Source organism: Equus caballus, chromosome 1 (assembly GCF_041296265.1).
Source record: "Equus caballus isolate H_3958 breed thoroughbred chromosome 1, TB-T2T, whole genome shotgun sequence".
Classification (NCBI taxonomy): Eukaryota; Metazoa; Chordata; class Mammalia; order Perissodactyla; family Equidae; genus Equus; species Equus caballus.
In genome coordinates this window covers 95771899-95794030 of record NC_091684.1, presented here as the reverse complement: position 1 = coordinate 95794030, position 22132 = coordinate 95771899, and the positions used below count along the sequence as shown (strand labels likewise).

The window sequence follows — 22132 nt, the reverse complement described above, 5'->3', positions numbered from 1 at the left end:
AACCAAGGAGGCCAAATCCCACACACCCCGTCCCCTGGGTCCCCCACCAATGGCCATCAATCCAGGGGTCTTTTCTGGGCACTCGACTGGCCTGACTGGGGCAGCCCCACCCAGTTAAGAGGTCGACTGAGCCAAGGCTGGCCCTAATTGATACCCAAGGAGGGCCTGAGACAGGGCCAGGCCCCCAGGACCGAGAGGGGTGGGCAGGGCGGAGGGACGCCCCAGGTCTGGAGACCAGGAGATGTGGCCTGGCCCAGCCCACCCTCCAGGAAGCCCTGGGGAGCCACGCTGCTTCCATGCCAGGGGCAGCCTGAGCCAGACGGCAGCGTACCCGCCTCAGGGTCAGCGAGCAACAGCAGAGGGTAGGCCCCGTGCTCCGTGAGCCCTGCCCAGCGGCCCCATCAGAGGGAGCACTGACCACTGGACCGGTTCTCCTTGAGAATCACGTATATAAATGTTTCTCAGGAGGGCACCAGCCCTTTCAGGATAAAGGTCATGACTCTCCTTGCTGTGTATCACCAAGTTCAAGGCCAGGCGCACAGTAGGCACTCAAGAAATGAACAAATGAATGAATGAACATTCTCCTCCTCATGATCAACAGAAGAATTTACACGCACACGAATGTTCTCTGCCGTGGTCAGAGCAACGCTGAGAGCTCTGTACGTCCCTTGTGCTCTCACAATCCTCTTCTGGAGGCTGGAGATGCTCAGCATTCCTTCCAGGAATTTGCGCTAGGTTTTCGGCACACATTTATTTGCCTTCTTCTCACATAAAAGAACCTCCCGATCCTCATCTGAAGCTACCTCATAGCTAGTTTTCTGAATTTCTATATATAAAATAAATCATTTAACAAAAAAAAATCTGTATCTACAGTGTACAGAACAAAGGGAGATTTCAAAGCCCATTAACTCACAGAGATGGTATGTTACTGGGAGAATATGGGCTGTATAATTAAAACAATTTAAATCCGATTATAAAAAGACAGTCGGCTTTACCGCCTGCCACCATCTCACTAATGGAAAGAAAAACCAATATCTTGAGTTTTTTTTTAAATTACTGTGAAATTATGAATTAGAACGTGCACATACCACCACTCTGCTGCTTCACGTTACTGATAAGATGAGATAAAACGTTCCTTGCAGAGAGATATTCTTACAGAGAATGTAAGCCCGCTCAGCTCGGAGCTCGCTGGGTATAGGCGGCATCTGGCGGCTGAGGTCCCCCGAGTCGGAAAAGGAGGTGGTCCCCACATCAGCCAATGTGAGGGAGGTCTTTTCTGGAGACCCCAGTCTCTGAGTTAGCAATGGCTGGTCACCCTTGTCCTCTCTCTACTCAACTCCAGAGCAGAGTGTCTTGGGAGGGACAACCAAGGGGCCTGGGACAGGGGGCTGGACCAAATGATGGTCCATGGCCCAGACAGAAGTGTGCATTCAGTGTGAACTGGAGGGAGCGCACCTGGAGCTGTGATGAAGGAAATCAACGGTGACAGTCACATGAGCCAGGAGGGAGTCTGGGTGGCCGCGCCCAGCCCTCAGCATCCTTCTCTCCATCATTAAGGGCCGGCGTGCACTGGCTGGTCCCAGCTGCACATGAGCCCCGCTCACAGAGCTCTTAAAGAGTACTGTTGCCCAGGCCCCACCAGGCTCATGACATCAGCATCTCTGGGGTGGAGCCTGGCCACCAACACTTGTGTGAGATCCGTGAGGATGGGAACCAGGTCTGCTGTGCTCACACAGGCCTAGCACAGTGGCCAGCACAGGGTCAGCCCCTGGGAGACATGTGGGCAGGGAATGAAGGGGCACTGACTGTGTGCAGACCCCATATAGAGACCATTCCTTTGGAGTTGATAAACAAGCTTCAAGGTAGAGGTGAGTGTCCCCATTTCACAGATGATGAAACTGAGGCTCAGAAATGTAAGGGGGACGTGCCCTGAATCACACAGCCAACACGAGGCAGAGGAGGGATTCAAGCCCAGCCGGGTCATCTAGTGTCGAGGGCCATTCAGGGACTTCCTGCCACCCCACCCTGCCTCCGCCAAGGGCCTATGAGGCCCCCACTGGGCCAGAGGCTGGAGGAGGATCAGGGACAAACCAAAGCCAGCTGCTGCCTCTGAGGCTGTCAGAGGCCATCGATGCCACCAGGCACTGAGGGGGGATCGGGGCACCAGCCCTTCCGACACCAGCCTCTTTGGGGACCAAAGTATACTTGTAAGATACACTTTCCAGACATGGGAAGGTCCCCACCTGATGCCTGAACTTTCACCGTTGGGTCATTCTAACCCGTCTGGCAGAATGCGAGTCTCTAGACAACTTTTGTGGCCCCCGTCACACCCCTGTGGTCACACTGCTGTGACAGCTGCGTGCAGGTCTACGGGGCAGCATGTGCCTCCCCTGCAAAGGGGCCCACAGGAGCCGAGCCGCAGTGCAGACCTGGAACGGGGGAGGAAGCCCCTCAGGCCTCTCTCACCACCGGGACGAGCTGGTGGACCAACAGCCCCTCTCCCTTCACTAGGGGGACAACCCAAGGGGCAATCTGTGTGGCTTCTTGGACAGCCCCAGAGAGAAGGAGGCTGGCCGCCCATTGCAGTGACCAGCTCGGACCGGCTCTCCCTGCTCCCTGGGTCGTGCTGCCAGCGATGCTCCAACGTGCACCTCCGCATACCTGCCTCGGGCCCAGGCTCTGGTTTGGGCCTGGGGGGGGGGCCTCGGGCTTTGGCGTCTATGAAACGCAGGCACTCTGGTCATAAGCCGTTGCCATCAACAGTATATGTAATAAAGTGACCCCAAGGACAGCCCGGTTTGGGTGGTCGGGAACAGAGAAGCCCAGGGCTACCACACCTACCAGCAGGAAGGTGGGGCCCTGGGCCCTGCTCTATGCCCCCCCAGGATGGGGCCAGGTGGCATTCCCAGAATAGCCTGGCACCTGCCCCTCTTCTCCCCCTCCCCAAGGGGCACCAGGGGCATGGAAAGCAGGAGGCAGGTCACAGGGATGGGCCGCGCCATGCAGAAACCCCGAGACCTCCGAGAAGGGCTTGCTCCATGTGTGGGATCCTCAAGGACAAGCCCCCGCCCTCTGCCCCTGAGCCCAGAACACGGAGGCCTCCGGGAATGGGGTATCGGGGGGTACCCCAACTTCCCCTTTGAGTGTCTCCATCCCCATGAGTCTCTCCCCTCACTGATCAAGGCCTTGATCTAGGTATACACTTCTGGGCCCCAAAGTCTCCTATATGGTCCCCATCCTGCACCCCCTGCCTGCCCTAGGGGCTCAGTCCCCACAGCCTGGGCCACCTCTGCCAGGACCACAGAGAGGAAACTCTAAGACCCCTGCAGACCTCACCAGGCTGTCAGCACCCTCCTCCTCCACCTATGCCCAGCAACCCCAGACAGCTCAGCTCCTGCCATTTCACACCTCTGAGCCTTTGCTCATGCTGTTCCACCAGCCGGAGTGCCTGCCTCCCTTCTGCACCTGACAAACCCCTATTCCCCACTTAAGCCTCAGCTCAGGAGTCACTTCGTCCAGGAAGCCTCCGCTGGTTGCTCCCAAGCCAGGCTAGGTTGGGCACCACATCTGTGCTCCCACAGTCCCTGGCTGGCTTTGTTCTCAAGTAGCACAGATCACAATCTTAGCCCGCTCGCCTGTCCCTGCCACACCCAGCTCCTGGCCCCAGCACACAGGATGGGCAGCCCGCCAGGGCTCTCCCAGAGAGTGGTCTTGGCCAGACTAGAAACCACCCCCTCAGCCCTGACCAGCCTCACGCCCCATAAGGAGGCTCACATTTCTTCCTTGACCTCCGCCACCTGCTTTCTCCAGCTGAATTAATAATTTTAAAGTCATTACGTCCAGTAAACCGTAACCAATTAAGTAAGGACTAGTGGTGGCCTCTGAGCTGCACAGCCCCGCCTCTGCCCCGGCCTGTGTCTGCAGGGCAGCTGGGTGGGGGCCTGATCCCAGGGCCAGCCTTCGGGGGCCCAACCACCCCAGGGCAGAGATAAACCTCTCTGAGCAGCCAGCCGCCTAATGAGACTGTCAGGGGACTCCTTAACGAGATTAGGCCAGCCTAGCTCTGTGTGGAGGATTGCTACTCAATTAGTCGTGTTCAGAGAGGGGCAGACACTGCCCAGGAGGCTGCGGGAGCCCTTGCCGATAAGGCAGCCCCTCCTGGCACTCCCAGTTCTGCAGTGGCCGGCCCAGCCTCCTGGGGTGCACAGTAGCCTGGGGCAGTGTCCCCCCCTCCACTGGGACAGAGGATGAACAGGGCGGCCTGGGGCGTGGGGCAAAGCCAGGTGTCTGGCTGCCAGCCCTGTCCCCTCCCTCTCCCTTGGAATCTGGGTGAGCTCTCGGGTGGTCACAAATGGGCCATCGGGATAAGGGAGCAGAGCCCCCGGGCGACATTAGGTGCATGGGGATGGGAAAGACCCGCCCTGGTGGGGAAGGCTGAGTCAGGCCAAGAGCATCCTGGCTACCTATAAACTGGGGGCCAAGTGCGTCAGGCCAAGCCCCTGTGCTCCACCCTCCTCCTGCAAGCAGGGCATTCCCGATGCACACAGTGGGGCCGCGGGGGCAATGCGGTCACCCCAAGAACTGCAGGAGCCAAGGTGGCAGTGAGCTGCACCTCCTGAAGATTAGGCCCTGCCTCCTGTCAGGATTTGGGGCTGCAAAGGGAGATCAGGTCACTCCACACGCACGGGGACCCTCAGACATCCCATGGGGGAGGGATGGGCTCAGGCCCCAGGTCGCCTTCTCCTCCTCCCAGGCTCCTGCCCCTGCCCACCCAGCTGGCCTCGACTCCTTCACTGCCCCACACCCACCCGCAGCTCAGCTCACTCACCCCACGTGCCTGGCACACAGGCTCCCCTCTCTCTGAGCGCCCCCCCGGCTCAGGCTAGCACAGAAAGCCTTCCAGAACTGCCCAGCCCCAAGTCCCGTCCCCTGGCCCACGGCCCACGAGTGGACACAGGGCAGAGCTCAGAGCCTGGCTCCTCCCCCTCCTAATCCCACCCGCCCCAGAGAGAGGGTTCAACCCGGCACAGCACGGTCTGGGATCTCCTGGAGCCTGCTGCATAGGAACGTCCTGTCATGGGGGTGGCCCCAGGGCTTCCAGTCCAATCCCAGTCCCCAGTGCCCCGTGGGCAGAGATGCCGCGCGGAGCAGCTGCTCTCCCTCCCTGTGGGTGGCAAAGGGAAGGTGCGAGGGTGCCAGTGCTGCGGGCCGACAGCCCCTCTCCTCTGCGGGGACACCCCCTCGTCGGCTCTGCCCCTTGCACTCTGGGCTCAGGGGCTGGGCGGCCTCAGGCCTGGCCAGTCAGGGCACCCCACTCCTCTGGCACCAGGACTGATTTTGGGAGGAGGCCTCCCCGGTGCCAGGCAATGAGCAGCATGCTGGGACCCTTGTGAGACTTTAAATAGTCCCGCTCTTCCCTCAAAGAGGGAGGGACAACCAGGCCCTGAGTGAACCGGGCTGCCTGAGAAGGAAGCCTGGGGAAGGGGGACAGGGACCAGGGTGTAGAGATGGAGGCAGAGTCCTAGGGCTACCATGTGAGCCCCTGGATCCAGCCATGCCTGAAGTTACACACCTTCACGTCTTACCTATTACAAAGCCTAATAAATATCCCGTCTTGCTTAGGCCAGTACGGGGTTCTCCGATGCCCACGTGATGACTGTGGCTAGTACAGAGGGTGCTTTCAGACCCTCAGCAGGCTTCCCTATGTGAGGTAGGGCGTGGTATTCCCAGATGGTCCTATTTAGCATTTCCACAAACCCGTAGGGGACAACAACTTCCTCCCAGGCAGGGAGAGGCAGAAACTTGCCACACACCCCAGGGCACCGTGGCTAAGCCATCTTGCCACAGTCCCAGCAGGGTCATCATAGCACAGCCCTTGAAAGCCACTGGGGGGATGATCCCTGGACCACTGACCAGTGTCGGGAGGGGGGGCCGAGGTCTCAGCCTGTCTACAGATGTGTGACTGTCAGCTCGTCAGGACACCCAGGCATGCCCTCCCATGTGTTTGGCAGGCCCACACATGTATGTGCCATAGGTACAGTCAGACAGCCACTCAACAAACACTCGCTCCAGCCCTGCAAGTGCCTGGGAGTCCTGAGATGCAGAGCTCAGGGTGCCTGCGCTCAGAGACCTCACAGGCACGAAACTAAGACACCTGGGAGATGTGCAGGACAGCAGGGCAGCAAAGAGGAGGCCCGGCCCCCCAGGAAGAGAGCAGAGCAGCCAGAGAAGGCCTCCTGAAGAGCGCACTGAGCAGGAGACTGAAAGGTGATGGGGAGACTAAGGCAGGGGGGCAAGTGGGTAGATGCAGTCAGGGGAGGGCAAGGCCCCCTGTGCTGGCACAGCGAGGGCACCAGGGCATGTGGCAGGGACCAGACTGGAAACCCGGCCAGGGCCGGACCACGAGAACTCAAATGCTGCACACAGGCACCACCCTGCAGGCCGCGACCCTGGGGGCCTGGCCAGATACCTGCGTCAAGAAGATGCCCTGCTGGGCTGCGTGCAGGTGCCCAAGCTGGCGTGCGCAGTGCACGTCTGTGCATATGTGCAGTGTCCAAGAGGCGTGACTGGGGCGGGCCAGCATGCAGTCCCATGTGGCCATACCCCACCCCCTAGAACTCTCCTGGTGCTGATCAGTGGGTACCGTCCTCCCTCTAAGCAGGTTCACATCTTCGACAAGAGCTGAGCAGCCACATGCTCGGACCCACTGGGCTTCTCCTGATGAGGCTTCGACCATTAACAACAAGAGCACATCAACGCCCCTCCAGCCCCTGCTCATAGGACGGGTCTGGCTCCTGCTGCCTCAGAGGCCAGCGCAGTGGGGCTGGCGGCCACAACCCTGTACATGGGCTCCAGCCCCTGGAGCGCCCATCAAAGGGGTGCTGGTGGGCATGTCGGCAGATCCACTCGCCACCAAGCTCGGAGCTGCTGGGCTCCCCCATCCCAGAGCTGCAGCTGGGTACCAGCGACACCTCTGCCCTTTCACAGGCCATCACCAGGGGCCTATAGCAGAACAAGGCTGCCAGGCGCCCCGCATTCACTCCCTGGGTGGCACCGCCTAGGCGACCGTCTGTGAGTCCTCTGTGCTGAAGGGAGGAGGAACAGAGAGGGCTCTAGGCCCCCAGTAGACAGCAGGGTGCTGAGTCCCGTCCACAAGAGCGTGCACAAGGACAGAAACAGTGCGTGTGACCGAGTCAGGTGCGGAAACACAGCCAACTGGTGGCATGTCAGTGATGCCCACCTGACGAGCCCCTGTGTCCCATGGGTGCTGCTCAGTGACATGGCGTCGAGCCACAGAGCAGGCAGGGAGCCTAGTGGCAGGGTTGGACTGGGCCTAGCCTGCAGAATGTTTCTCTCTTTTTTTCTTTTTATTTATTTTTTGGTGAGGAAAATTGGCCCTGAGCTAACATCTGTTGCCAATCCTCCTACTTTTGCTCGAGGAAGATTGTCGCTGAGCTAACATCCATGCCAATCTTCCTCTATTTTGTATGTGGGATGCAGCCACAGCATGGCTTGATGAGCAGTGTGTAGGTCCACGCCCAGGATCCGAACCTGAGAACCCTGGGCCAGCAAAGCAGAGCGCAGGAACTTAACCCACGACACCACCAGGCTGGCCCCTGGAGCATTTCTTCAGAGAGTAAAGGCAGCACAGGCCCCCTGCAGGCTGGCTCTGGCCGGGAAGGAGAGCCAGCCCCCTGGAAGGCATGAGTGACAGTCACAAAGCTCTGAGCAAACTGGACTTTCAAGGCGTCAATGTAAAGCTGCATAGTGGAGTCAAACAGCCAACCGCACACGCTCCGGGTGGGGACGTCTGATGCATCACCCTTTCTTGAGCAGGAGCGCCAGGGCCAGAGGACCAGAGGCTCCCCCAGGACCCCAGGGAGGGCGATGCTGAGGGCCAGCACTCGCTCAAGGTGCATTAACATCAGCGGAGCATCCAGAACAAGCAGAGACCGTCACTCTCCCTCTGCCTGGTCAGACGACATTGTGAGGAAAATAACTGTGGCTCCTGTTTACCCGAGCACCTCCTTGGTGCCAGGCACCGGCTAAGTCCTCTACAGACATTATCTCTTTTGGTCCTTAAGACAATCTGTTAGGGGAGGTGCCATTGTCCCCATTTGACAGGCAGGAAAGCGGAGGTCTGCAAGTGAAGCCCCCTGTTGAGGCACATCGGGGATGCTGTGTGTGAAGCGGGCAGTGACGATTGAATGCATCCAAAAGAGAATCGGGTGAGAAACAGCCAGGCTCCGAGATGTGCAGCCTGAAAAAGTACAGAAGGGGCCCAGCGGCTGTCACCTACAGGGCAGTGGGGGGCAGACCACCCCTGCTCAGCACGACGGCGGTCAGCGATGAGACCCAGCATCCTCAGAGGCACAGGGAGCCCATCTGAGGCCCTGGAGGGGCAGGGCTGGTCCACACTCCCTCAGTGAGCACTCCATGCAGCCTCTGGCCCCAGGGCAGGGTTTGCCCACCGCCCGTCCCCTCCTGTTGCAGTCAGCCCAGCTGCCATAACAAAGCACCACAGACCGGGTGGCTTCAGCGACAGACATTTCTCACAGTCCGGAGGCTGGCAAGTCCACGATTGACGCGATTCGGTTCCTGGGGAGCGCTCTCTTCCTGGCTTGTAGAGGGCCAGCTTCTTGCTGTGTCTTCATGTGGTGGAGGGAGCGAGCTCTCTGGTCTCTTTGCATAACTAATTCCACCATAAGGACCCCACCCTCAAGACCTCATCTCAACCTAATGACCCCCAAAGCCCCCTTCCAAATACCATCACACTGGGCGGGGGGGGGGGGGGGGGGGCGGCTTCAACATATGTATTGCAGTGGGGGAGGGGTGACACACAGCCATTCAGTCCATAGCACACTGGACATCCCTGGGCCTGGTCCTCGCCTTGTGGGGCTCTCCCCCACCTCTGGACACCAGAACCCTGTGATGTCGGCTGACCTGCCTGGCTGGGACCACAGGAGGGCTGCTCCCACCCTCATCCCACTGACACGATGCCAAGGTGCCACAGGGGACGCCAGTGAGGGAGGGCCCAGGCTGCTGCGCACAACCTCCTCCTGACCTTGGCCAAGTCAAGTGGCCACCACCAGCATGACCATCTCATTGGGGTGAGCTCCAGGGGGTCCAGGGTCAGGACCACACATCTCAGCCCAGATGTGTCCAGGAGGGGAGGGGAAATGATATTTATTGAGTGTGCCCCATGAACCGCGCTGTCTTAGAGTTGAGATACAACAGGGCACAAATAGACGGAGTCCCTCCTTCTCGCAGCCTACAGCCTCCCAGAGACATTGCCAGACACAGGGCGAGGGGAGCACGTGGCAGGGCCAGCCTTGTCTGGGCCCTGGGGGGCTCCCTGGGGATGCCGCATCTGCCTGAGACCTGAAGGAAACCCAGGCGGAGGGGAAGAGGGCGGGGCCTAGAGGGGCTCCAGGCAGCAGCTGGAACCGCTGGCTCTGTCTGCTAAACCTGCAGCATGGGTGTCTACAAAACACACACTCTCACACACACATGTATACTAGCACATGCACATGCACACACTCACATATACTCGCACACATACCCACACACACCTGCACATGCACAAACACGCAGGGCAGGGGCACTCTGCTCAGATCCCACGGGTGCCTGAGGACCTGCTCCACCTCCTAGACAGCCTCCCCTCCTCGGCACTGCCCACCGCACACCCTCCCTCGGAGGCAGGAACACGCCCCTGCCCCTGCCTGTCCCTGGAGGAACGCTGGCCACACGCGCCCTGAGCAGCCCCGGCGCAGCGCTGTGGGACATGCGGGTCAGGCCTCAGCCCTCAAGAGTCTTCATCAGGTTTGCAGGGGAAGCGCCGAGCTGAGGCTCCAGCTTGGGGCTCGGTGACAGGGAGAGACGCCCCCTCAGAGCTCGAGGCCCAGGGTGGCGGCCTGCAGGAGTCAGGGTGGCCCATCAGATTGTCTGGACTCCCAGAGCCCTGGGGGTGAGTCGAGTGAGGGCAGGTGTGCTGGGGGCCACCCCCGAGTAAGGAGGAGCAGCATGGGATGTCTGCATCCATGACAGGGAAGGCGGCAAGGGCCCTGGGGCCGAGTCACAGCCACCTCAGCATCTGGCGCCAGCCCCCAGATGGGCACCATTGAGACAAGCACTGGGAGCCCAGCCCAGCAGCCAGTTCAGGTCTCAGACCAAAACCCAGAGCATGGCCCATCACCCCCTCACTGTGCCTCTGGGGGCCTAGACAAAAAGATGGGAGAAAGCCCCCAGCCCCAGGCCAGGGCAGAGCCATGGCACGACCCCCCAGGCACGGCCCCTGCACCGAGCAGGGGAGCCACGCAGGAAAGGGAGAGTGAGGAGGTAGCCTCCAGGCCGGGCCAGCGCCAGCACGGGGACCAGCTGAGCTGAGAGCTCCAGCCAAGGGCAGGCTGGGGAAGGGGTCTAGCCTGCAGGGCCCATGTCTCTGCCTGACCTGAGGGCTGGTCGCACCCAGAGACCAAGGGGTGACATGTACCCCTGGCAGGGGCCCAAGAAGACAGAACAAACAGTGGCCAGGACACGGAGAGGACAAATGCCTAGCAAGCATACTATGCTCCCACCTACACCCTTAACCCCAGCACGAAGAGGAGCATACCTCTGCTGGGCGCCCCCATGGACTGCCACTTACCGACAGCCTCCTTCTTGCCAGACAGACATCACCTCTCTAGATCCATCACCACAACCCCGAGGCAGCCCCACTCCACAGACTTTGAGACTGAGGCTCAGAGAGAGCGAGTGACCTTTCAAGACCACACAGCTAATCAGTCACAGAGCCGGGATTTGAACCCGGACCCGCCTGACCCCTTTCCATCAAATAGAGCCAGTTATGCTTGCCCTGTGGCCAGCTCCTGGAAGCCAGATTCTGGTCACTCTGCGTGTTCAGAGCAGCAGAGCTGCAGCAAGATTGCTATCTGGTGCAGCGACATCGGCAGGTTCCGGAGCCCCGGCCACACAGGAGGCTCCAGGCTGCCTCCATGTGAGCCAGAGCATCAGTACCAAGCTCCTTTCCAGCTCTCCTGGGATACCCAGCAACGAAAGGACTCAACTCCAAGTTGTGCTACATGATGTCGGGGCTGGGGAAGGCAGGCCAGCCCAGGGCGGGAACTGGAAGGAGCCAGGAGCCCCTTGGGGCCATGCAGGCTGGCAACACGACAGCCATCCCCACCTCTCTGCTTGGCCCTTGGCGAGGCAACATAGCGCACTTCCTCAACTGGCCCTCACGGCTGCCCTCTGTGTTGGCACTGCCATCTTCCAGTCAAGGACACCGAGGTAACCTGCCCAGAGTCAAACAGCAGAGCAGGGATAGGAACCCCAGTCTGTCCAGGGCAAGCCCCCTACCCCCAACTGGGCTGCTGGGCACCATGTCCATTCTGGTGCCGAGGCATGGGAGGGCCAGGCCGAGCACCGGCCAGGGACAGGCCCAGGGCAGGCAGATGGAGCTGCAGCGTCTGGTGGCCTCTGTCTGGCTCTGGCGAAGGACTGATGCAAAGGAAGTGACCTGGGTAGACTGGGCCGGCCAGGGCCACATGTCCCAGGTCTGGCCAGATGAGGAGGCACCACCTGGGCTAAGGACCAAGCTGGGCCCCCAGCGGGCAGCCCCTGGCCTCACCCACTAGAGCCTGCCCCGCCCACCACTTGGGCCCAGAAACAGATAGAAGGGGGCCATCTAATCACCCCCAGCCACCTGCCTGCACTTCAGGCCAGAAGGAAGGACCTGGGTCTTTCTCTTCCCGACCCACAGCCATCAGCCAGGAAACTGGCTGTTTTCAGGTGAGGAGGAAGGCCTTGGAGGACCCAGCACCCTCCTGGGCCCCATGCCTGCCAGAGGCCGGACCCCTCAAGAAAGAGGCCGTCTCCATAGCAAGAGAGAGGGCTGCTGCTGTGTGGGAAGGCAGGGCGAGGAGGCCATGGGGCACAGGCAGGGGGAGCCTGTGGGAGGAACAGGGCCACAGGGAGCCAGGGCTGGGGACCCAGGCTCCTGACTTCCCACCACACCAAAGGGCTGCCCAGAGCTTTCTGGAGCAGAGGGACAGTAAGTGAGTGGGCAAAGGGGAAGTGATGGGAGCCAAGGATTCGGACCCACCAGGATCCAACACCTACAGGTGTTTTGGCTTTCTGTTTCTTTGTTGCTGTTGTCATTTTAACAAGTCACCAAGGCAATGAGGGGACTGTTCGGACACAGAGAGGGTAGTAGGTATTTGGGTAGTTCACCAAATATTTCCAGGTCTCTCCCTTCCGGGTGCATCATAGGACTGTGCTTCCTGGATCCTTAGGACTGGCTGGGACCACAAGACTAGTTTCAGCCAATAAGTCATAAGCAGAAGTGATGCATGTCACGTGCGGGCTAAGCTCCTCCCCAGCCCCAGCTCTCTTTCCCTCTGGCACGGCAACTAGCAATATTCAAACTGAGCCACCATTCTGAGCCAAGCTCCAAGCTGACCAAGGATGGACACACAGCATGAGCAGGAGATAACATTTTGTGATGTTAAACCACTGAGATTTGGGGGTGTTTGTTACTGCAGCATAACTCAGTCTATCCTGACTGATACAAAGGGAATCATGGAGCAAAACCAATGGGTAGGAGGAAACAGGCACTCCCCTGCTTAGCCAAGTCCAAAGGGATTCACAGCTGGGTCAGACCGGCTTAGTAATGATCTGGGAACAAGCAGTGCAGACTGAATGTTCCAAGTTTTTAGATGACAGCACTTTCTGGGTAGTGAAAAGGCCAAGCAAAGAGGGAAGATGGCTGCAGGGGAGACAAGACTAAGGGATCTTGACCTGGTCACTACAAGAATTTGGAAAGAATCTGTCCGCCCTTCCAAGATGTGGGTCTGAGTGCTAAGGGACAGCCTTAGCCGTCTTCCAAGAAAAATCTGGAGAAATGGCCCAACATGCAGCTTGAGACTGGGAGGTTGTTCAAGTTCCCACGTCACCTGGAATGGGACAGCTCAGAGGCAGCATGAGGATAAGTGTCTCCTAGACCCCTGGCCTCTTGCCCACACACCTGGCGTGACACGCCATCTGTTCACAGCCAGTTAAGCCCAGCCTCCCAATGTGGGGGGCAAGGCCATGGCAATAGGGAGACTAAAAGGGAGCCTCTAGACTCCAAAATATGAGGACGTGGTGGGACAGGAGCATCATCTATAAAGTGAGACAGTGTGTGTGTACATGTGTGTGCATGCATGTGTGTGCATGCATGTGTGTGCACACACAGGAGTGAGCCTAGAATGATGGAGAACTCTGAAGCCTGTGAGTTCAGCTGAGGGAAGATGGAAGTCATTCCATTCACAGCCACAGGCTTGCAAGGAGTCCCGAGGGGGGACTAGATGGTTCCCCGTCCCCAGCCCAACTCTAGCGAGGGGCCATCAGCACCTACAGCCGCGGCCACGGCCATCTTCCAGCCTGAAGCATCGCTGGCAGCAGCCCCTGGGGGAGCCACAAGAGCTCTGTGTGGCAGGCAATTAAGGCTGACCTGTGCAGGGGCCCCACCTTGGGCTGGAGGTGGGCAGGGTGGAGGACGAGGGGAGGAGGGGGGTTCGAAGAACCTGCCCCGGCAGAAAACTGAGGCCATGGGCCTGCATGGTGGCACCAACTTACAGTCAGACTACTCAAGAAGCAGATTCCTCTAGGCACTTCCTTAGGCACAAGCAGGTTCCGCGCCCAGGGGAGGAAGTCGGTGTGTCACTGGAGAACATAGGGAAGTCTTGGGAGGCGTGCAGCCTTACAGCGTGCATCTCCAAAGCGAGTTAGTAGACACGGAAACATGGCCGTGCGTCCCAAGTGACTCTAGCAGGTCTGGCTAAGACGAGAGGATGCTACCCAGCGAGCAAGAGGGCAGTCATCCGTGTAGAAGAAAGTGGGAGTGGACAACATGCACTGGCTTCGACAGGCACCGACAGGTGTGCCAACGGGATAGCAAAATAATGGCCCACAGAGACATCCACATCCCAAACCCCAGAAGTGTGACTATATTAGGCTTCATGGCAAGGACATAAGGTTGCAGATGGAATGAAGATTGCTAATGAGCTAACTTTAAGATAAGGAGATTATCCTGGCTGATCCAGGGGGCCCAGTGGAATCACAAGGGTCCTGGGAAGAGGGAGGCGGAAGAGTCAGAGATGGAGGGGGAGGTGTGAGGACGGAAGGGCTGTGAGAAGGACCCCACCCACCCCTGCTGGCTGTGAAGATGGTGGAAGGGGGCCCAGGAGCAGAGGAAGGCGGGCGGCCTCTGGACCCTGGAGGCTCCTGGAGCCTCCGGAAGGAGCCAGCACTGCTGACACCCCGATTTTAGCCCAGGGAGACTCATGGCAGGCTTCTGACCTGCAGAACTGTAAGATGATAAACTTCCATTTTCAACCAGCTACGTTTACGGCAAAATTTGTTTCAGCACCAAGAGAAAAATAATGCCGCTGAGTGGACGGGAATGATGGTGGTGGGCTGACAGGCATCTTTAATGACACTAACATCCCACTCAGGGAGACCCTGACAGTGTCTCTGGGCCAGGGACCAATAAAGTCACTCCCAGAGAGAACGGTGGGTCTGCCAGCAGGGGCTGCATGGATATGGCCTCAGTGACCACATCCTTCTGAAGGGAAGCCAAGGAAGATGCCAGAGGCATCAAAGCTCAGGGAGGGAGCCCATCTAGCAGCACGTTTATATACCAGCATGGCACATGAGGGGCAGGGTGACCACCGAGGAGTGACCAGTATAAACTGACCAAGACCATCAGATGGCCATCGACCAGCTCCCTGTGCTTTAGTCTCAATTTATTTCATTGTTTCCTTGTTTTATTCTGTGAACACCAAGCTATACTTGGGTGATTTTTACCTTGTCTTCCTAAAATGCATTTGTGCTTATTGTAACTATAAGGAATATTGCCTTGCATACATTGCTTTTTTCTTCCTCTTCCCTAAATTGTTATCTTTCCACTCTATGACAGATATAGCTACAGCATAACCAATAACTCGAGTCTTTTACTTATAGGAAAAGATAATACTATGAACGCAACAGACTCGCGTTCAGGCAGTCCTTTTATGCATTTATGCATTTATCCAGTCTTCTACTTGAGCAGGCACTTTAAAACACTATGAAATTTTTTTTAACAAATTAGGATCTTTCCTAGTACCTAGAAGACAAATCTTCACACTTATTGCTAATATGGACTTCGCCAACTAAATCTAAGATACGTTTTAGAGATGTAAATATCATCCGTGTTATCATTTGCTAACTTTAAATCGTCATCAAATACATATTTCATTAAATGTGATCCATTCTTTCACATAAACTGACCAACTGTCTTAAAAGGCAGTTTGTAAGGAGCTTGGACAAATTCAGCCAGAAGAAATTGTAGATATAAGTCTCAGGACCAACAAATCAAAGTAGACTTTCTTGTTTTCTTTAGTAATACTTGAGCACATCTCAGCATAAATGATCCCATTTAAAAAAAAAATAAGTTGTTTTGAATATTGAAAAATATATGCAGCTGCTAAAAGTAATGTTTACAAATACTTCATAGTGATTTCAGAAAAAGCCAATAATATGTTAAATGAAAAAAGCAGGTTACACGACTGAACAGAATGAGAGCTCTCGGCATTTATAAAATACAGTGGGGGAAAAAAGACTAGAAGGAAATAACAGTGGTAGGATTCAGAACGATTTTGTTCTGTCCTGTGATGCTTTTCTGCACCTTCCACATTTTAGACAATGAGCATGCACTGCCCTTTTTCTTTTTTACATTTTTAAATTAATTCATGCTTCATTGTAGCAATGTATTTTTTTTTTTATAATAGGGGAAAAAGTTAAATAAAAAGCTGGAAATGAAAAGGTCAGTTAGGGTCCACTCTCAAGGAATTTGCTAGCTTAAGAAATGATGCAGCTGAAAATAGCAACAGCCTCAAGAGAAGCTGAGATGGATTCACTGTGGGGTCAAGGAACGGAGAGGGAATTCGTGTTTACCGAACACCTATCGCAGGTCTCCTGCAGACAATTCATATATGTCTCATCTCATTTAACCCCCACAATAATCCCAGGAGGCAAGTACTATGATTATTCCGTTTAACAGCAACAGGAACAGAAGCTCAGAGCAGAGCTGAGACCCCGAGTTCACACAGCGCGTGAGGCAAACGGGATTTGAATCTGGTTTCTGGGCTCCAGCAGCCAAGCTCATATCCTGGCCTGGTGCTGCCTCTCAGGCCAAAACAGGGGCAGCATCACCTCAACCCCAAATGCACTGGGAGGTCAGTGGAAGCTGGTCCAGTCCACGATGGAGACTGAAGCCAAGTCTGCCTTTGCCCTTCATCCTTGGTCACTTCCACTACCCCGGGAGTCTTTTCCTTTCCCACCCAGACTGTGTCTACCACCCGCGTCCTGGTGCAATGACTGTCCGGACCCAGGAGCGAGATAAGGCATCCGTCAAGCAGAGCCACGCCATGGGATGGACAGTACCCCATAAAGCACAGGAGGAAGGACACCCAGCCAGCTGAGCACCTGCCCAGCCAAGCCCCAGGCTAGAGAGAAGGAGCCTCTGAGCACTGCTGGGCACTCCCCGAGACCCTCCCTCCAGGGGCTGGCTCCTCCCATCCCTTGTACACATCCAAGGGCTGCACAAGGTCACAGATAAGAGTGTGGATTTCTGCCCACACGGCTCAGAAGTTGCAAGCATAAGCCAGCTTTACCCGGCACACACTCTCTGGGCAGCAGACAGGCCACAACACCTGGCCAGTATCCCCTTTACGTGGACAAAAGTCAGCCATCATAATCCCACTCCCCAGTCCTGGGGATACACACACACTCACTCTTACACCCTCTGAGACTGTCAGCCTGCCATCCTTAGAGCCTGGGACACTTTCCCAATTACCTGATTAGAGACACTGAGACCCAGGAAAGCAAAGTCTCAACCAGAAAAGGCCCCTGGTGGAGCCTTGTGCCTCCAGGACAAAGACACACTGGGGCTCGAGGGCTGAACAGCCCAGACCTATGTGTTGTTTGGCTTGTACTGTGTTGCTTAAATGGCTTGATTAGTTGACATAAGTTAAAAATCAAATTTTACATTTAAGTCCAGATCAGGGGCTCCTCTTTTAAAAAAAAAAAAAAAAGAGCACATCTATAACACTAGGATTTTCATTCCCAAATGGCAAAATCAGCTGAAGCTGTGTAACAGCTGCTCCTTTTAATAGAGTTGACCTCTCCAGACCCACCCCACCCCCCCCCCCCCCGCCACCCCGCACTCCAGGTCCCACGGGGCCCAGCTGCCCAGTTTACCCACGTGCATTGCCCACCTGAGACGGCCACCTGTGCAAGAGCATCATCTTCAGTCCCTTGGGAACTGCTGATGGGGGTGGACAGGCATCATTCAGGGTCAAAATGAATGAGCACGGAATACCCCACACTGCAGGGTGGGAGCCGGCGGAAGCAAGGTATGTCCACAGAGATGGTCGAGAGCCAAACCGGTGTAAGGAACACAGGCAGGGTCCCCTCACACTGTGAGCCCCCCGGTGCAAGAACTATGTGTTCTGTCTCAGCTCCCCAACACAAAGAACGAACGTCCACAGACACAAGTCTGCAGGGACAGTGTCAAGGGAGCAGGAGGCGTTGTAAAAAGTGTGGCATGGAACTGGAAAAGTCTGTGTCACCCTAGATCCCCACCCCAATTAGGGTCACTCCTGCCTAAGGAGGCCCCGCCCTCGCCTGGCTGGAGCCCACCACATGCACCTGCAAGGAGTTGTGAGGAGGGCACACAGAAAGGAAGTCCAGGGTGGGGTACGGGGGTGCAGGGACTGCTGGTGAGACACAACCAGCCACCCAAGTAGGACAGGGATTCCTCCTCCTCGTACCCCACTGGACATCAGATAACGGACATCTGCCAAGGGTAGAGGCAGCAGTTCCCATGATGGGCGACACCAGCCTCATCCCACTCACCACCACCACAAACACACTCAGGACCCCAGCTTGAACAACCACCTCAAGACGTCCTTGGACCTTCAGGCCCCAGAGCTGGACCTTCTCCCTCCCTGCTGCACCCAGGAATAGGTCACTCCCAAGCACAACCCTTCCAGCACAAAGGTCTCCCCAGCTCCACCTTCTGGACCCAGACCAGAGCCTTCTCTGAGTCACCCTATCCTTGCGGGTACCCAAGAGACCTGCGGCCAACCTATAATCCATGGCAGCAGGGGACTCTGGGCCCAGCAGACCCGGGGAGGGACAGCTGGCCTGGAGCCCTCAGCCAGCCCCCCTCCTCCCTACACCCACTGCCCCATCAGCTCCTCCTGGAAGGACTCCCTGCATCCCGTGCCACCAGCCGTGCCTATCCGTCCTCAGCACTCCGGGGCGAGGGCCTCAGAGTCCAACCCATGGATATGGGCAGCAAAGCAGAAGAGAAGCAAAGGGACCAGGGCTGGGCTGATGTCAGGGGCGCAGAGAGCCTTAGGCCTTGACCAGGAAGCAGGTGGTGTGAGGGAGGAACCCGGGTTCCAGAGCCCAGCCGCGAGCTGGGTGGGAGGAGGGAAGGAGAGGGGAGAGGAGAGAAAAGCGAAGCTCCCCGCCGCGCACCTGTTGCCCCCGCCCGCCCGCAGCCCCGACCCGAGGCTGAGGCTGCGGATCACAGCGGCCCAGGCGCGGGCTAGGATTTGCCCGCAGCCGGGCCTGGCCCATCTCGGCTCCTTTCCTGGTCAAACAGCGCCCACCTCCGGCCCAGGCGGCGGCGCCTCCGCCCGCGGCGAGGACAGCGACAGATAAACCGGCTCTTCCAAACCCAGAGGAGGAGCGCGGGCGGAGAGACGCCGAGGCCCAGGCACCGAGGGGCCGCAGGGCGCGAAATGCGCGCGTACTGAGCTGCGCTCAGGAGAGGGGAGGCGGCGCGCTCCGGCACCGGGGGCTCCTCCGCTGGCAGTGAAGACGACCCCGGCCCCTCGGGGTCAGGGGAGGTGCAACGACACAAGTACCCGGAACGCAGGCACGCCCACCCACAGACACTCGAGAAACAAAGACGGCCCTGAGCCACACACGCCTGCGCGGCCAGCGCCGGGTGCACACCCGCGCCCACCAAGCTGGAAAGGAGCCGCACAACCCCGCAAGGGGCCGGGCTCGCCGCGCTCACAGGCTCTGCGCTCCAGTCCCGCCGCACACAGCACGCCCGGCGCCACCTCTCTGCTGGGCCGGGTAGGGCGCGCGCGCCGTGTATGGCACCGCAGCTGCCCAAGCGCACGGGGGTCTCCGCGCAGCCGAGCCGTCGCAACCCCGCCGGTCTCCACTGCTGCGCCGCCTCGCAGGCCGCGGCCACTCACCTTCCTGCACAGCCTGGAATGGATTGTTGGCCTCGATGACCTTGATGGAGTAGGTGATCTTCTCGCTCTGCAGGATGTCATCGTTGAGGCTCAGGTCGGAGACGGCCAGCTGGAACACCCTGTCGTCCTTGGCCGCGTTCTCCTCGAAGATGGCACCTGGAGGAGAGGAAGGGTCAAGCCAGGCCTAGAACGGAGCTCCTCCCTCGCCCTCTCCACCCCACCCCCAGCCCCTCGCTGGCCCTGGGGTCATGGTGCAGGCAGAACAGCTGGTGGCCAGGTGGTGGGAGTTATGGACTGAGGTTTCAGCTTGACAGGATAGTTTAACACTCTCATCACCCAGCAGGGGAATATGCCCCCCACGCACAGTGCTCGGGTACACACAGTTGACGTGAGTTACACATGCACGCTGACATGCTTCCACCAGCTCACACACGTCTCACAACCAAGCCACCTCACGTCCTAGCCACGCCCCACACAGTGGACCCAGCCAAGCTGGGGTGGCCTCAGGCAGCACCCAAATGCACTGACATGGCTCCTGAGTCCCATCCCGGGAGCCGGAAAGTTCCCCCACAAGGCAGTGTCATCCGCCCCAATTCCAAAATGGAATGATGATCCCTTCTGCCGGCGCCTCTCCCCCGGAGTAGAGCTCAGCAGCCAGGTCCACAGTGGCTTTCCTACGCCAGAAGGCTCTCTTACACAGGGGCCTTAAATGACCGGCGGCTCAACCCCAGCCTCGCTCCCGCGCAGCGCTGCCCAGCCTGGCTCTCCGGGCTCCGCCTCCTGCTCTCCATCTCTCCCCACTTCTTCTTCCTGCGTGTATGTTGGGGTGGGGGGAAGACCGTCCCCTAAACCCCTTGCTTTCTGACCGGCAGGGCTGAGGAGCCCAGAAAGAGGCGCTCTTGAGAGGGCCTTCTGGAACCGCCAACAGCCCCTCCAGGGCAGCCTCCAGCTGGTCCTCTGCGCGCTCAGCACAGCCTTGGCCGACTCTGCTCTTCTAGCGGAGGTCGGTGCGACTCGCCAGAGCCTGGCCCTACAGCCTCGGCAACTCTGGAGTTCCCCTCCCCTCGCCAGGCCCGGAGGGTCCCCCACGGTCCCAGGGCTGGGCTAGATGATCTCCCGAGCTGGGGGCTGGGTGGGAGGGGAGAGGCCCCGGTTCCACGTTACACCCAGAACCGCAGTGCTGACCATGAGGCCCGAGAACCCCACCCGCACCAGGCGGGAAGCGGGTTTGGCCCCGAGCCCCTGCGGGGGGGCGATGCAGCTCACTCAGCCCAAGTCTAGTCCCCCACCACCCCTCCCCATCCCCGCCTGTCCCATTATCCCTGCCTTCTCACGCCTCCCAACCCCCAGTTTCTCGGTGCTCGCCGGTCTTTCCTAACTTCCGGAAAGGCGACTGCAGGGCTCCCCCAAAGCAACCGCTGTCAGCCCCCTAACCCGGCCTAACTTCCCGGGATTCCGCGCATGCTGCTACCAAGTCCCACACACTCCCCCTGCGCGCGCCCCCTCCTCCTCTCCTCTAGCTCATCTTCCCTTTCGGCTCTCTCCTTCCATCCATCTCTTCCCGCTCAGCGCGCGCACACACTCCCCACCCACCCACCCCCGCCGCCGCCCACGCTTCTCGCCTCGGCTCCCACCACCCGGACCGTCTGCCGGCCCCCAAGACTTGGACCACGGGAAACTCTGGGACTGTCCGGGATGGGGCTGCGGTGGCCACAACCAGATAAACACACACCCACACATACACCGAGAGATACACAGACACACACCGGGGGAACAGGCAGACACTGTGTCCACTCTAACAGGCTGACAGACAGTCGTGCACGCACCAACACAGGCTCGGATGGCCTCACACACCCCAACGCCCTCTCGCAGCGACACCAACACGGTCCCAGGCGCGCACACACAACGACACACGCTGACAACACCCACCCACCCTCATTCACACAGGGTTCCAGTCGGGCCTCTCTGATCCTGCCCTGCCAACTTGGGGAGACCCCGGGCCGTGCCCGCCCCCTGCCCCCCGCTGCTGTGAGCTGCGCGCAAGGGCTGGCCCGAGCCCGCCGACGGCCCCTCCAGGGGCGCAGGTCTGGATGCGCGTCCAGCCCCGGGTTCCCCGCAGCTGCGGCCCCAAGTGTCGGCAGAGGCCGCGGGGCCCCCGCGCGGGGACTGGAGACCCGGGGAGCGGCGAGGAGCCCGCGGAAGCGCGGCGCGGCCCGTGCACAGCCCCTCCGCGGAGCGGCGCGGCCCTTCGGGGGAGCACCGCCCGCCGAGGCCCTCGACCCGGGGAACCTCCAAGTTTGGACGCCGCGCACCCCCCGCGCCGCCGGTGCCCCCGCCCAGCCTCGGCCCGGCCGCCCGCCGCGCTCACCGATGTGGATGATGGAGTCGGCCCGCACCGACACGCACTGGCATATCCAGGGGAGAAGCCACAGCGTCAGCGCTTCCATGTCCCCCCGGCGCGCGGCTCATCCGCCCGGGCCCGGGGCGAGGCCGAGGGCAGCGCGGAGCGGGGAGGCGCCGGTCCCGGTGCAGTCCCGGGCCGCTCCCCGGGAGAGCCGAGCCCGCCCGTGCGTCTTCCCCCGCGCGCCCGCCCCTGCGCCCTGCGCCCGCCCCAGCCCAGCCCAGCCCAGCCCGGCGCGGTCGGGCTCCCGCTCCCGCTCCGGTGGCGGATGCGGCGGCGCTGGCAGCCCGAGCCCAGGCCGGCGGGGCGGGGGCGGCCCGCGGCGGCGGCGGCGGTGCTTCCCACGGCTCGGGCGGCTTCGGAGGCGGCGGAGGCGGTGGCGGCGGCGGCCGGGCCGGCGCGGCGGCTCCGGGCTCGCTGTGTGTCTGAGCCC

General features: G+C 59.2%; 1 protein-coding gene across 2 annotated transcripts in view; it reads right to left on the bottom strand.

Moving 5' to 3' along the window:
* GRID1 (glutamate ionotropic receptor delta type subunit 1) overlaps positions 1-21899 on the bottom strand; it is a 670463-nt gene extending 648564 nt beyond the window's left edge. The window contains exons 1-2 of one of the 2 annotated variants that reach the window (XM_023648767.2): positions 21667-21899; positions 19299-19454 (exon numbers count right to left, since the gene is read on the bottom strand). In XM_023648767.2, the coding sequence (XP_023504535.1) occupies positions 19299-19454; positions 21667-21745 (235 nt within the window). In that variant the 5' untranslated portion in view covers positions 21746-21899. The remainder of the gene's footprint in view (positions 1-19298; positions 19455-21666) is intronic. The other variant, XM_023648771.2, reaches the window with a different exon arrangement.
* Positions 21900-22132: the final 233 nt, after the last annotated feature.